The sequence below is a fragment of the Monodelphis domestica genome, chromosome 3 (assembly GCF_027887165.1).
Source record: "Monodelphis domestica isolate mMonDom1 chromosome 3, mMonDom1.pri, whole genome shotgun sequence".
In the NCBI taxonomy this organism is placed as follows: Eukaryota; Metazoa; Chordata; class Mammalia; order Didelphimorphia; family Didelphidae; genus Monodelphis; species Monodelphis domestica.
The window spans coordinates 290,061,803-290,078,189 of record NC_077229.1 but is presented as its reverse complement, the minus strand read 5'-3'; the positions used below and the strand labels follow the sequence as shown (position 1 = coordinate 290,078,189).

The 16,387-nt window shown below is 34.8% G+C and overlaps 1 protein-coding gene across 5 annotated transcripts in view; it reads left to right on the top strand.

Moving 5' to 3' along the window:
- NOL4 (nucleolar protein 4) overlaps positions 1–16,387 on the top strand; it is a 438,053-nt gene that overhangs the window by 402,844 nt on the left and 18,822 nt on the right. For 4 of the 5 annotated variants that reach the window (XM_001380265.5, XM_016431542.2, XM_016431541.2 and 1 more), the window contains one exon: positions 11,054–11,234. The exons of the other annotated variant lie outside the window; for it this stretch is intronic. In XM_001380265.5, the coding sequence (XP_001380302.2) occupies positions 11,054–11,234 (181 nt within the window). The remainder of the gene's footprint in view (positions 1–11,053; positions 11,235–16,387) is intronic. 5 annotated transcript variants of the gene reach the window in all.

Below are 16,387 nucleotides of genomic sequence, written 5' to 3'. Positions count from 1 at the left end.
AGCTGCCTGAAATAGGCAATGTGGCTGCAATATGACTTTCCTTTAACATCCATCGTAAAGGATATGTGTGCATCTTTGGGGAAAGGACAGAGAGTGTATTTTATGGGTTTCTTAATCACTTTTACAGCCAGCAATTGGACAGAATATACAAAGTGCTTCAAACTGTGTAAATGAATTGTGGAGAAGGAAGGAGTGAATTAAAGATTGTAAGTGTTCCAAGTGCTGGCTCCATTCACAATGGGTGTGGGCAGGCAGGTCGTTTTCATTCATCTAGCACAAAGACTTATTGCAAAGTAATTATGTTTCTCTCAACATTCCTTATGGAAGCAGAGTAATCAGAGCACTGGTTGTCAAATGGAGAGAAATGAGCTACTTAACAATATTATACTGATGTTTCCCATTGTTTATACATAACATAAAATGCTGTCTCTGACCATGTCTACTAATAAAGTAGAAGATAACTAAGGCACTAACTCAAGTAATTCAAGTGAAGCCACTGCACTTTCCTGAGATCACACACACACACACACACACACACACACACACACACACACACACACACACACACAGAAACAGCAACAGATATAAGAAATCTAAATGCAGATATACTTCAGAGTCAGTTCTAGACCACTATAATAAAGTGAATATCACAATAAAGTCAACCTTGAATTGTTTGGGTTTCCAGTATATATAAAATTATATTTACACTATATTACATTTATACTATATTAGACTAATCTGTTGAGTGTGCAATAGTATTATGACTTTTTTATGCCTTAATTTTTAAAATTTATTGCCAAAAAATGCTAGATTAAGACATTAGCTAGTAATAATCTTTTTGCCAGTGGAGAATCTTACCTCGATGTTGATGGATGCTGACTAGGCAGCCATCTCAATTTCTTAAAATAAGGCAAAAAATGATGTTTACCACATCAATTGCCTCTTCCTTTCTCTTGAATATTTAGAAATTGATTTTATAGTTATTAATTGGTCTAATTTTAAAATTGTTGTGTCTTAGGGATAGGGAGTCCTGAAAAGAGGGAGAGAGACAGGGAGACAGCCTGTCAATGGAGCAGCTAGAAAACTCATAACATTAATTGAATAAGGTCACCATCGTATATGGGTGTGGTTTGTAGTGCCCCCAAAACAATTATAATAGTTACATCAAAGATCACTGATCACAGATCATCAGAGCAGATATAGTACTGATGAAAAAGTTTGAAATATTGAAAGAATTATAAAATGTGAAATAGAGACTTGACATGAGTACATTCTGTTAAAAAAAATGTAGCCATAGTCTTGCACAAAGCAGAGTTGACATAATCCTTCAATTTGTAAAAAAAAATACAATATCTGTGCAACACAGTAAAGCATAATGAAATAAATTATGCCTGTGATTATGCAGAAAAACGATACAAAGTAATTTTTTGTTATTAGTTTTGTTGTGGTAGTTTTTGCTTGAATTTAACAATGTATAGTTAAGCCAGGAATATACAGGAGAACTAAAATATAATTTAGCAATCTGAGAGGGAGTGTTGTAAGTCAAGAATAGTGAGTGGAAAGAAAACCCAAGCTACAAGTCATGAGGTCTGAGTATTAGTCCGTACTCCCTTTTATATGAATGATCTTGAACTAATCACAACACTCTGAAGCTCAGTTTACCCACCTGTGAATTGGGGGTAGTAATATCTGTCCTATCTACCTCATGAAACAAGATTTTTAAGAGAGGAAGGAGATGCATTTTGAGAAGTGAAAAGTAGTATTTTCAGTATTTATCAGCACAGCTAAACAAATCTTGGATTTGTGCAGTATGTTGTATGGTACTTTCCCGAACCACATACATATTTTAAAATCATGCTTAAGACAACAACAATCCAGTAAAGTAGATAAAACGATAGTTATTATTTCTCTTTGACAAGTTAGGAAATCAGGGCACAGAGAAAAGGTAACTTGCCTAAGTTCATACAGTAACAATATGACTGGCAGAAGAGTTTACCATAGAGCCCAGGTATCCTGGCTCTGAAACCCAGACCCTTTTCTTTCATTCATCTTGCCTTTTTAAGAGAAATAGGTAAAGGATGGGGTGGGAGGAAGGGAAGGAAAGAACATGAATCATGTAACCATGGGGAAATATTCTAAATTAATTAAATAAATTTTTTTCGAAAAAAAGAGAAATAGGTAAACAAATGATCCACATGCATTTAAATTCATTCTATGTAAATGGAATGATAGATGGTAAATAGATAAAGAGACTTAGACAGACAGATAGATAGATAGATAGATAGATAGATAGATAGATAGATAGATAGACAGACACCAATACATAGATACATAGATAGAAGGATTCACTTCTTGTCAACCCAGTTCCTGTTTAAATTTAGTCAATATTCCTAAAAGCTACACCCCAAATTAAACTCATTAATGTGAGAATTCTCTGCTGAAATGCCCTGTTCCTCCTCAAGGTCTCCATTAGTATAATGTGAGGAAAGTGCTCTGCTTCACTATTTTGTGCAGAGATAAATGACAGAATCAAAGAATACCAGAATCTGAGTGTGAAAGGACTGCATAGGACATCTAGGCTAAACCATGCCTGACCAAGATCCCTTAGATCTCCTATCAGTTACATCAAGCTCAAAAACCCCCATTGAAGAGAGACTAATTGCCTCCCTAGGTTGGCTATTCTTTGTGATGGCTGGCTTCTTTTTATACTGGTGGCAACTACATTTTAATAAATAGTTGAAACCTTGTCTACAGTCTTGTCTCTTCAAAGGTGGTCCTGTGAGAAGAAAAATAGTCTGAGTTGACCTATGAGATTTCAAGCCATGATAATTTTCAGTCATCACCATTTCTCCCTCTAAATAAACCACAAGCCATCTCTCTAGTGAAATATCCTAGGACTTCATCAGGATTTGAACCAATGTCAATGGCCTGTAGTTTTTAAGTTCCATTCTCTTCCTTTTATTGGAAAATTTAATATTCCACCTCATGCAGAAGTCATCCAGGTAGCACAGTGAGCAGAGTGTTGGATCTGTAGTCAGAAAGACTCGAGTTCAGATCTAGCCTCAGACATGGCTGCATTGACCCTTGGCAAGACACTTAATTTCTCTGCCTTAGTAAAATGAAGATAATGACACCTACTCTACAGGGCTCTTGTAAGGATCAGATAATATTTGTGTAGTGCTCAGCAAGATGTCTAGCATATAATTGTCAGTCAGTCAATAAATATTAAGTGCCTACTAGTGCTGAATAAATGCTGATTCCCTCTCCATTCACAGGTGCCTCTCCCATTTTCCATAATATTTCAGACATCACTGATAGCATTTCCACAAACCACATCTGTCAGTTCTTTCTGAATCCTGGTGAACAGTTCAACCAGGTCAAATGATTTGAATCCTTCATGACCAATAAGGTCTCTCTGCCCCCTTCCTTATGCTTAAGAATCATCTCCCTATTATCCATTTTTATTCTTTCATTACCAGAAATTCAATAATTTTTCCATGGCAGACCAAAGAAGCACAAAATAATTAATAATAAAATAATTAATTTCTTCTTTCTAGTCCTATTATCATTTTGTTCACCCTGAACAGGAATCCCAACTATGATAGGTAAGATCAAGCTAGAATCCCACCTGGCTAAAACCTATTTTGCACTCCCCCATCACCTATACAAACAGAATGAAATCTTAGCTCTAATTAAAAACCTAACATTTTAAAAATTCATATGTCGTTTTTCTCTACCTTGTGAACCAATTTAAAGAATTTCCTAACACTCCAAGAATATAAGTTGCAGAGAAGAAGAGAATGTTACTCATTAGAAGTTCCTCATGCCATTGGAATAACAGGTCTAGTATTCTTTTAAAAATCAACAACTTTTAAATAAATTTTTAAAAGGTAGGAGGGTTGTTGTCCTTAACTTTGCTCACAAGCCTCAGCTGGCATAGAGTGTACATTTTTTTTGTTTGTTTCTTTTAATTGAATTTATTTTTTTCAATTACATGGAGGAACCATTTTTGACAATTGCTTTCTGTCATTTTGTGATTCAGATTCTCTCCCTCCCACCTTTCCCTACTGGAGGCATATTAGTCTTTCCAGATTTTTCTGAACTGCCTATTCATCACTTCTTATGGCACAATAGAGAACAATATACCATAGTTTGTTTTATTTTTCCCATTCCCCAAATGATGGATGCCCCTACAGAATAAAGTGTGTATATTCTGACATAGGTTATAGAAGTGCTTTCATGCAATATACATTTCCATATTCCCCCTGTCATGACTGAAGAAAGCTATCACATATACAATAAAAAACTCATGAAGGAAATAAAATGAAGGATGTTGTATAAAATCAGATTCTAACAGTTCCTTCTTTGGCCATGGATAATGATTTTTGTCATGGGTCCTTTGGGGGTTATCTTAGAACCTTGTTTTTTTTATAATAGTTTAATCCTTCATAGCTGATCATTATACAATCTTTCTGTTACCATATACATTGTTCTGATTCCACTCACTTGCATCCGCTCATGTAAGTCTTTACAGATTTTTCTTAACTCCCTTTGTCATTTCATATAGCACAATAGTTTTCCATTACAACCATATACCACAACTTATTCATCCATTTCCGAATGGATGAATACCTGTAGGGGCATTCATCATTTGGGGAATGGGAAAAATAAAACAAACTATGGTATATGGTTGTAATGGAAAACTATTGTGCCATAAGAAATGATGTGTTTTTTTTTAAAACTTTTACCTTCCAGGGGCAGCTGGGTAGCTCAGTGGATTGAGAACCAGGCCTAGAGATGGGAGGTCCTAGGTTCAAATCTGGCCTCAGCCACTTCCCAGCTGTGTGACCCTAGGCAAGTCACTTGACCCCATTGCCTAGCCCTTACCACTCTTCTGCCTTGGAGCCAATACACAGTATTGACTCCAAGACGGAAGGTAAGGGTTTAAAAAAAAAAACTTTTACCTTCCTTCTTAGAATCAATACTGTGTGGTGTTAGAGAAGAGTGGTAAAGGCCAGACAATGGGGATTAAGTGACTAGCTCAGGGTCCCAGAACTAGGAAGGGTCTGGGATTATATTTGGACCCAAGACCTTCTGTTTCCAGTCCTGACTCTCAATCCACTAAGCCACCTAGATGACCCCAAGGATAAAGTTTAGAACCTAGAATCAAGAAGATCTCAATTCAAATCCTGCCTCAGATACCATCTCCTGTGGGAACCCCAGGCAAATTAATTAATTTTTCTGAGTCTCACTTTCCACTTCGGTAAAGCAAGACTAATAATGACACTGACCCAGGACCAAATGAGATAATGTAAATAAAAATCTTTATATACCTTTAAGAACTAGATAAGCATGGGATATAATCATTTTTAGAACTTTGCAAAGTTTTAATATTCACCTTTCTTATTTTGCTATTAAAATCTAAATTGGTCAATTAATTTCCAATGCATCCAAGTCCATATTTTTAGATAACTCCCCTAACATTCCCTTGATATAATGGGTGGTATATTTTTTCATCTTTGCCACTTTCATTATTTAATTCTCAATAGTTTTCTATTCCCATTAAACTGACCTCTGACTTCATGGAATCTGACCTACCCTTTCCCTGAAGACTATCACATTTATTTTCTAAACTAAAAGAAGGCTGTCAAATTATGCCTTTCCTTCCTCTTATTTTCTATCACAAATTCTAGATCTAGTGCTTGCTTTCCTCTAAGGATCTCATTTCTACTTTAACAATCAGTTTCTTCTTAGTCAGAATCTGGTGTAGAATAGTAGTTCTCTTCATCACCTTCTCTGTTGACCAATAAAATTTTCATTAAGGCAAGTCAAGAATTCATTTGCTCTTATGCTTTGGGCAGACAGAACACTCTAGCAGATGTTGAGATAATAATTTCCTCTTGTACTCTATACTAGATTTAGGATACATTTCCTGAATTCTTTAAATATATTTTTTTCTTTTTATCCAGGTATTCTTTAGTGTACTCACATAACAATATCACTTATATTTCTTCCATTGCTTTTCCTCCATTTAAATACTTTCTGCCCCTTAGCATCCCCACTATGGTTATTAAATTTCCAATTGTTAGTATTTTATACTCAGTACTACACTACCCTCATCTATTTTAATCTCTCCTGTTCTTTTTAAAATTCTGTATACTCTTCTAGATCAATATTGCCATCATGGGTTATGTGCCACATATCTCAGTGATATCTGGAGTCAAATATCTCGTTCTGTTAGGATCTCCAGTTCACCTTATAAATTGCATATACTTTGTACATTTGTGAATAGATATATAAAGCCAAGATTTTTATTCCTAGTTCATTTCAGAACATAATTTGTCTTCTGCAACATATTGGACATTTCCACTATATCTGGAAATTTATATTGTAAATAACTCTACTTTAAATCCCACCAAGTTCAGATTCACGTTCAGACAGTGTAGTGAATATCTATAACAGTATTTTTGTGCTTTGATATAGAACTTGAAATTTTCTGGAGTTCTTTGTAGGTTGATTGAAATTAATGATGGGGTAAAGAACATATAGGAGGGAAGAGAGGAAGTGAGGGAAAGGAAAAGAAAGGAAAGGGAAGGGTAGGAAAGGGAAAGGAAGGGAAAGGAAAGGAAGGGAAGGGAAGGGGAGGGGAGGGGAAGGGAGGGAACAGAAGGGGAGGGGAGGGAATGTGGGAGAGGAGAGAGAGGGAACATTTACTGAGTCATTACTAAGTGCAATGTGCTAAGCAGTATATTAAAAGATGAAATAAGATAGATTTGTGATGAAGCAGATAATGTTATCAGGAGACAATGCTACTGGAACATTTGCCATACTTTAGTTTAAAAACAAAAACAGCAAAAAACATATTTCTTGAAAGGTTAGAATGGAATGAATGGGATTATTCTCTATATAACACTGTTTATTTGGGGATTTCTGAGGAATGTGTTGTAATATAGAAAATGGTAAAATGTGACTTGGGAGCCAAAGCTGGACTTCCATGTCAATTTCTTCTCCCCCTGCGCACTGGGACCTCTTTAGCTATGTAGAGAACAGTGGAGTATTTGTTAGCCTGAACCAGCTTAACCCCTTCTCAATCAAACCCCAGCTATAAATAATTGCCCATGCTATTACAATTCATTCCCTCATGCTTAAGTAGGAGACAAGTTCTTTCTTTTGACATATATCAAAATGGTATTGAGCAGTTTGTCTAAAATGTAATTATGGAAGTCACCTAACATTTATTTGGTCTGCCATGTCTTTCTTAGTCAATGATTCGTATAAACAGAAACATTCAGTGTGTTTTCCAATTGATCGTGTTTTGGTGGCTACTATCATTTGTATTTTTGTCTCTTTTATGACTACCTTTTATTTTTCATGGTATAAAAATTTAATCAGAAAGGGATAAGGATTCATGTTTGTGTGCATGTGTGTGTGTGTGTTTTCTGTTCAAATGAATGAAAAGTCACTGTACTGGCAAACCTTGAAGTTTGTATCCCTAAGTTACAATGTCAACCTCTTTTGAAAATTTGATCTTCACACCAGTTCAAGAAACAAAAACATCAGGTCAGGGAACATTGGAAACTAATGATTGTTGAAACTTGCTGTCCGAGCTAAAACTCGACTCCAAGGGATATTAATTTTTTTTCTGCCATTAAATGAAAAATAAAAGTGATTTTCCTCTGTTACTGATAATAATGATCTTCCAAGATAAAATAAATTAAATTTATATTAAAGCTATTGGCTAAGGGACAGCTTCTTTCTTTGTGAAAATTTTCATATGCTGTATAATGGAACATATAGTGGACTTTAGCTGATGCCAGGAACATCAATAATGCAAATCTATGTTTGAATACAAATGAATGCCTACAAGGCCTGTTTTGGTTATTAATGGTATTAATTATCTGACTGTTCAGTGTTGTTACTGTTGTGTTTGGAGCAATACTTAATAACAAAAAGCCAGAGGCAAATCTAAGAAAAAAAAATAACAAAGTTAATAACAGAGATTAATTCTACTATACAAGGAATTCAAGAGAATGTTTACTGGTGAAAATCCCACCCACATTTTAACTCATTAGGAAGACACTTCTCTAGTGAATACATTTTATGAGCATGACTTGGTTTCCCCAACCAAAAGAAATGGTTCTGGTATATATCCAGAGAGTAGTAATTCCTTAATATTTGAAACCAAAAAATTCCTTTTCATATAGGGTCATTATTTTCAAAAGAAGATGTAGCTGTACGCCCACCCTCAATAATGAAGATATTGTTCATGAGCAGTCCTTTAATGACCTTAGAAAATTGCTTTGAAATTCATCCTGTTCAGACATCTTCAAGGGCTCATTGGCTACTTGGTAATAGCAGCATAGAAAATGAAGATGTATGCATAGCCTGAACAGATCCTCTGTGGATATCTCTTGTTGTGAGGGGAAAAAAACAACAAAACAAAAAACAGCTTCACAGGGAAGTGGAATAAAGTGAAGGAGGCCTGTCAAAATCTTCCCCAAACTGTCTTCCAGTATTTGATTCTAAAAATTGATGCTAAGATATTGTGGCAGGTGACATATGGGGTACCATCCCATCTGGTTGGCCAGGTTTATTGCTATCATGGCAGGTAAAGCTATCATTTATAATCAAGTTGACTACAGCTGCCAGTGGATGCTGTGTTTCTGTGCCACTCATGCCAGCTGTAGCAGTTTTTACTGGGTTTAAAATTGAACTCCTTTCAGTCAGAATCTTCCCCTCAGGGCTGTTTGCCATAGGAAACCTAACCAGGAGCTCAGGACTCCAAGAAACATACTTGTGAAGATCCTCAGATTGCACAACCCTCTCTCCCATCAACAAGAACACAGCCCATCAAGGAAAGGAAATGTAAATTATACATCACATGTCTCTCTTTTTCTAATAGAAACATTTTTTTTCAATGGAGCTTCTGATCTGCCCCATTAAAATCAATGTGACATAGAATTGTAGATCTGGAAGAGATAATAGAGTTCATGGAGCCTAACCTGCTCATTTTAAAGAAACAGGAATATAGAGGTCAACTAACTTACTCAGAGTCATCAAAATAGGAAAAGCCAGGACATGAATTCATATGCCGACCCTCCAGCCTAATGTTCTTTCCATTTATAAAACACTTTCTCCATAATGACTCTGTGATGTCGGTTATATAATGATACCAGTTTTAAAGATGAGAAAAATAAGGCTCAGTAAGATGGAGTGATTTGACCATGAACACACAGCCATGAAGCATCAGAGCTTGGACTCAAATGAAGAGCTCTTGACTCCAGTGCTAGCACTCTCCTCCAGAACACTGAATTTTCTTTAGACAACAACCTTCTCAAGGCTACCTCAACAGAGATGGGGTGACTGGCAGAGATATGTTAACTATGTTGAAGCTTAACTTTTCCATTAAAAGTCTAACCTCCTCCCCATTGGATAGGGAAAGAGAAAAGAAAGTAATAAGCATTTATATTGCATTTATTCCATTCCTGGTACTGAAACAAACATTATCTCATTTGATCCCCATGACTATCCTGGGAGCTGCTATTATCCTCATTTTATAATTAAGGAAACTGGGACTGAGCTGAAGTAACTTGCCCAGGGTCCCACAGCTAGAACATGTCTGATGATAGATTTGGACTCAGATCTTTCTGACTCCAGGCCAGCCCTCTATTCCACTGGGCTACAAACTACCTCAAGTAATATTAGAGGTATCAAGAAGAGATGATAATATGTGGATTCCATGGTGAAAACATGCTCACCTTAAAAGTGTCACTCTAAAACCAGGGAGTCTTGGGGGGGGGGGTTAAGTAGGTCATAGACTTTGTCCAGAGTCTGCTGAAGCTTATGAACCCTTTCTCAAAATAGTATTTGTTGCCTATATTCATAATTAAAGGAAATGCTCCATTTTAGCTAGAAATTAGTGAAAATAACCATGTATTCTTTTCCTTATCCAAATTCATACACTCCCTGAAGTCCTCTAATAAACTAGTCTATTGACTCCATGTTAAGACCCTTAAGAAGAAAATTTAGTTTCTTAGAATCTCAAAGACTGAATCTTTTAGTTAAGCATTATTACAGTTTATTTGCCTTTGAACTATTTCCCTTTTTATTTCACAATTGCATTTTGGAAAACATAAAAAGTGTCTCACTTTAATGAAAAAAGCTTGGTTCCCAGGTGAACATCTCAGTGTGAGGATAATAGAGACAGACTGGAGATGATCTGTCTTTCACAAGTCAGGATCAAGGTAGGGTACAATGAGAATTTTACATTATTATGCGTTATGGAGCTACTTTCGTCCTGTGAAAAATTGGGGCTTGCTCCTAATGTGACAGTATCCCTGGATTCACAGAGCTGCATTATTTCATGTTTACTCTCTTCCAAGCATTTGGGGCCACAAAAATGAGTTTTAAAGTTGCTTGTTCTGTTAAACATGTGCCATAAAGTTAATGGGCTGCAAAATTCTTCAGATTATGACTAAAAAAGCTCATCAGAATTCACCAGTGATTTGTTTTATATTGTCTCTGCAGTCATAAAGCAAGTTAGAAGCAAAAAAGTAAGAGCCAAATAAAGTCACATATGCCCTATAGAATAGGGCCTTTTGCATTTTCATGGTGATGTGAGGAATTCACTCCGTCTCAGTTTCTCGATTTGCAAAGATATCCAGTTTATTGCCAATTGTGCCATTTCGTTTCTCTATGATTTGACAGGTTCTCTGGGGCAAAAAGATTTGTATCCAGTTCTCCAAGTACTAATGCAACACCCAAAAAAGACTTCAAGAGACCATTTGGAAGAATTGTTCTTTTTTGTCTTTTCCTTTTATTGTTATTTTGAATTTGTCTAGAAGTAAAGTGCTGTGTCACCATTCTTAAATGAGTCTGGTTCCTTGGTTTTAGCACCAAGCCATTCAAAAATATTCATTCGGGTTGAATATACTCCCTTTCCCCTTTCCAATGGCATCATTTGCAGAAATGTAGATAACAAAATAAGAAAGTCCTGTTCCAAGAAAGATATAACAATGGTTTGACACCCTATAATGAAACATTGTCTTTTCAGGACGAGTCTGCTTCAGCTGACAAACAATATAAACAAGAGGCGGCCCAGGTCACTTATTCAACATCAGCTGTTTCTAGCACACAGGAGGTGTTGTATATCAATGGAAACGGGACCTACAGTTACCATAGTTACAGAGGGTTAGGAGGAGGACTGCTAAATCTGAATGATGCTTCTAGTAGTGGTGAGTTTTTATTACAGATTGTGTATGTTATGTCCAGTTGGGGGTGGTGCCTGTTCGAAATTGGAGAGAGAAGAGAGAATATACAGATGTCTCCTAATACATATTCTCTTAAATGTACTTTTTCTTGCTATTCCTCAAAATGGCAAAATTTTTACACAGTTGTAGGATGACACATAATTCTCACAATGAACCCATAAAATTTGACCAGGAAGATAAAAAATGATTTTTCCAGTAGTAGAAAGTTTCTAGTAGTAGAAACAGTAGAAACTGTTGCTAAATATTACTATAAGAAATCAGTAATATTAAAATAGGGACTTTTAAAAATAAAAGAATCAAAGTGATCCCTGACAGAAATGTCAAATAACTTATTCAAGACACAAAAGCATAAGAATAGATGAGAAAATATAAGAGCATAAGAAATATTACATCACATTAGAAAATCCAAGTAAGATTTTGTCTCTGACCATGAAACCTAGAGATATTTAGGAAGCCAACTTGGTAGTTACTTTCCTTAACCCCAAATAGTTAGGGACTTCCTGAACCTCACAATTTTCCCATAACTTACCACTAAAGGATTTTTGAATTTCTCTAAACCTTTTTTGGATCTGTTTTCATCTTCTGATTCTACAGCCTTTTAGGGTACTGAATCCTGAAGTTAGCTACAAACTGTGTAAAAGTAGGTTTTCTCTCACTGGTCTTTATTTTAATTCCTTTGAGTTCCAAAGGTTATCTCTATGATTCTGTTATTTTGAGACATTGTAAATATGTGCCAAATCAGTGGCAAATTCAGGATTTTCTGCTTTCCATTCCTACTGATTATTCTCCTTAGCTTTGCCTTAAAATTTGCCAAAGACCTCCTAGCTTACTTCATGTTTACAAATTGATTTGTATTTTTTAGCTCAAATCTTTCCTGTGGTCTTCATGTTATTTCCTCCCCAGAACATAAACGAGGAAGTTGAAGGGGGAAAAACAGTGTAGAACCTGAATATGAATTGGTAATCTACTATAAAGATAAAAGGATTTAGAGGGGGACCTGTGAGACCAACTAGTTCATTTTATAGATGAGAAAATGGAATCCTCATAGAGTGCCTTCCTGAAGCTCACAAATGTAGTGACAAATTTTACTATAGAAGCAATTTCTCATTATGGTATGTTGTGCTAACAGCACGTGATACTGTGATAATACATTTTAAAGGACCAAAAGGAGACTCATGTTAAAAAAAATTATATGTATCACTAAATTCCTTCCTAAAATATTGATCTGCTGTGTGTATGCTTGATTTAGGTCAATATTGCTTTACATAGCAACTGTGTGATTTATAACTAATTCAAAGGGTGAGGGATTTAAGGCAGAGAAATGAAGGTGACTCAACAAACCTAGGACAGAGGAGAGACATGATTATAATATGCATTATGTCCTAGCCTCAGACCAGTAAGCCTTACATCTTCAAAGTCTTAGGCTAAAAGGAATGTTATGCATTAAAAAATGAATTCTTTCAAAATTCATTCTCTATTTATAGAAGTCTGTGAAAAAAGAGGAGATGATGGCAATAGAATATCTCTGTTATCACTGCAGATCACTCAACTAATAATATTACATGCAAAATTGTGTACTAGGACTTTTGATTCTTTATCATGATCATGATCATCATCATCATCATCCTTATTATTGTTGTTGTAAAAGGAAGTATCTTTTCCTGCCCAGGCTATTGAAAACATAATGTGACCATTATTTTTTTATAATCTTCTTATATATTCATTCTTAACCATCACACAATAAGATAAGCTTTAGCTAAAATTAGAAGTAAAATTAATATTCTAAGGGTAATCTGATCATTTATATTAACTTTTTAAATTTTAGAACCAATGGAGACTAACAAATTAAATCATACGTAGTTGATAAAACATATAGGCTACACTATAAATTTCTTTAAGTTTAATATGTATGAAGTCTGGTTTAGGTTCCATAGGAAATGGCTTGTGGTATTTTATTTTAAATACTGAGGATGTCTTATAGATTGCTAGTGATTCCATAAGGCTAGCTTTATCATTTTAAATTATCAGCTAAGCATGAGATTTTTGATGGATTCATTAGCAGAGTTAAGCTTATTAAGTAGTGAACAAATCATTATCAAAAAAACTTTTCTTTATAATCTGCTTACATGTTTGTGATGTAGTCATAGGCAACATGGTATATGTATTCTTATGGCAACTCCAAAATCTACTGTTACTTCCAATCTATCGGGTTATTCTACAGGAAATGAAGACTCCTAGAATTATTTTTTTTTTAAACCCTTACCTTCTGTCTTGGAGTCAATACTGTGTATTGGCTACCCAGCTGCCCCCAGACTCCTAGAATTCTTGTTTTGCATTTCTATTTAAAAGTTATGCCTATATTGCTTTGAGTTTCAAAGAGCAATTTTGTGTTCATTGATAGAGTATAGACTATATTGAAAACAAATTGCTATTTTCTATTAAAGATTTCTTTATTATTAAAATAACAAATAACTATTATTATGCAATTGGAATATTTTGGTCTGTTTTCCCATATAGTTAGAGAAATAATAAAATATTTTTAATGTTAAATGACTACCTAGAAAATTGTTTCCTTTTTGTGATTACAGAAATGCACTTTTAAATATCATTCATCAGAGATTATATGGGAAAGTTTTGTGTCTCTGGCCCACATTAAGAACTAAAGAGTATCTCTAATGGTAGGATTATTAAGTTTTTGTCCAGACTAATCCAGACTAAAAAATAGTAGTGCCTCAGGAACACAAGGAAAAGAAGGGAGCTTATTTGGAAAGAAATTGAGAATCAGAAGTTTGTTCAACTTGTCATATTTTGAGTCTTCTTTTTTCCCCCAATATTATGCCTGTTTTCTATGAAGCAATTTAGGCCAAACATAATATTTTGATACTCTAACCAACACAAGACTGACTGAAAGCTATGGATATATTTTTTATCGTATATAATTTATGAATTCTCTGATTATGGAATTTTATACAAGAAAAATTTTAGCAAGAGTGATCATTTTTAATATAGGGAAAATTATTACAATGGCAAATTAAATATGTTCCAGGAATATTACAAACACATGTGTAATCAAGAAATGACTTATTTTTTAAATAAATTCTATATACTGTTTAAAGTGCAATATAGCCTTGGATCACAATACAGGATTGGATACACTGTCTTAGTAGCAGTCTCAGAAACAGATAATGTCAAGGTCCCTAAACTAGTTCAGCTAATGTCTTATGGAAAGGAGGACAAATATTCGTACGCATAAGTCATAATCAATATAAAAGGGTATAAAAGAAGAAAGAATTGCTGGATTCATCTGACTGCTAAAAACTCAGGCTGATCTGTATGTAGTCAGTTTCTGAAGTGACAAAAAGCTGGGTACTTAGAACATATTGACAACTGGGATACTAGCATAAAATAAACTAAATATAAGAAGCTAGACCATTAATCTTGACTATTAAGTCAGTTCAAGATTCGAGGTGGGAGCAGTATTGAAAAACGTATATGGTTTATTACAGAATTTCTTAGTCCTTTTGGGGAGGGGTGTATATTAGACCCTGTTAGCAAGCTGGTAAAGGCAAGGGAGATCTCAGAATAATTGTTTTTAGATGCATAAAATAAAATATATAGGATTTCAAAGGAATTTCATTATACTGAAAAACATGCATTTTTCACCATCCAAGTTCACAGATTCTTTGAAATTGTTCCCAGTATATATGAACCTCGAATTTACACTGGAAGGAGAACAAGGTACCAGATAGAGGCAAATGGCTAAAATCTGAGGGTACAAACCCCACAGAATGAGATGAGGATTTTTCCCCTATAATTTCAGTAGCTATGCCAAAAAAAATTATATTCCTATTATGCCATCACCCAACTTTTATCTACATTCTAAGAGCTTTCCATGTTAGGTCAAAAAAAAAAAAAGAAAGAAATTCAATTTGGAATCCACCAAAAAGGTAGATAGAAATTTCTAAAATTATTTAACTTTTGTATGTGTTTAAAATTTAAATCTTCAGGATTAAAAATAAGTTGGACAAATATAATGATTAATACTAACAACAGTAACATTCATTAATAATAATCTATAATCATATTGTAATACTATAGAAGAGTGATTTAGTAATAATAATATAGACCTTAAGACTAATATGTGAAAAGTAGGTGGTAGAGAGTTCATTTGGGAGTCAGGAATCCCCAGGCTCAGATTTTAGCCCTGTCATGTGCTCGTTGTGTTATACTGGGCAAGTCACTTAACCTCACTTAGAACATGAGTTTAAAAGCAGTTGCTGTTATTAACTGGTAATGTTTTATCCCTGGGAGCTCCCTATACAGATTAAAACAAAAAATATTAATATGAGAGAACTATTATTTAAATATGAAAGAACATACTCTCTAAGTTTTTCATTCCAACAGTTATAAACAAAATTAATCAAGAGCATCTTGACAATGTTTTGATAAGTAAAGTATGTTTGTATTTTTGTTTAATGAATAAAATTGTTACTCTGAAATTTCTGAGTCATGCAAAACTAAGCTCATAAGGGAAGGTAGTATAGTATGAATTTTCCGACAATACTCTTAATGGAATGTAAATAAGAAATCATTAAAGCACCTAGGCTTTACACTCCAGATATGAAGATGAAAAATGGCAGTATTCAGGGACACCTAGATGGCTTAGTGGGTTGAGAACCAGGCCTAGACATGGGTGTACTTATGTTCATATCTTGCTTCAAACACTTCCTAACTGTATGACCCTAGGCAAGTCACTTAACCCTTATTGCTCTTCTGCCTTGGGATCAATATACAGTATTGATTCTAAGAGAGCATCTAATCTAGTGAGTAAGATAAGTTCAGTACACCAAAACTGGAATTAGGAGGTATAACTTTTGAACCATAGCTTAAACACTAGTTGATTGACCAAAAAAAAAAGTCACAGTGTTTAGGAATCTTGTTTCTTCATCTGTAAATTGTAACTAATATTACTTATATTACTTTCTCCATAGGGTTACCATAAGTACATGTAATTCCACCTCAAAAGTACTTGTGTTTGCAATGAAGAATTTCCTTCCTCAACCCAGGAGGGTAGCTAACACTGCCACTCTTAGGTTCTAGGGAAAGAGTGTGTGTCT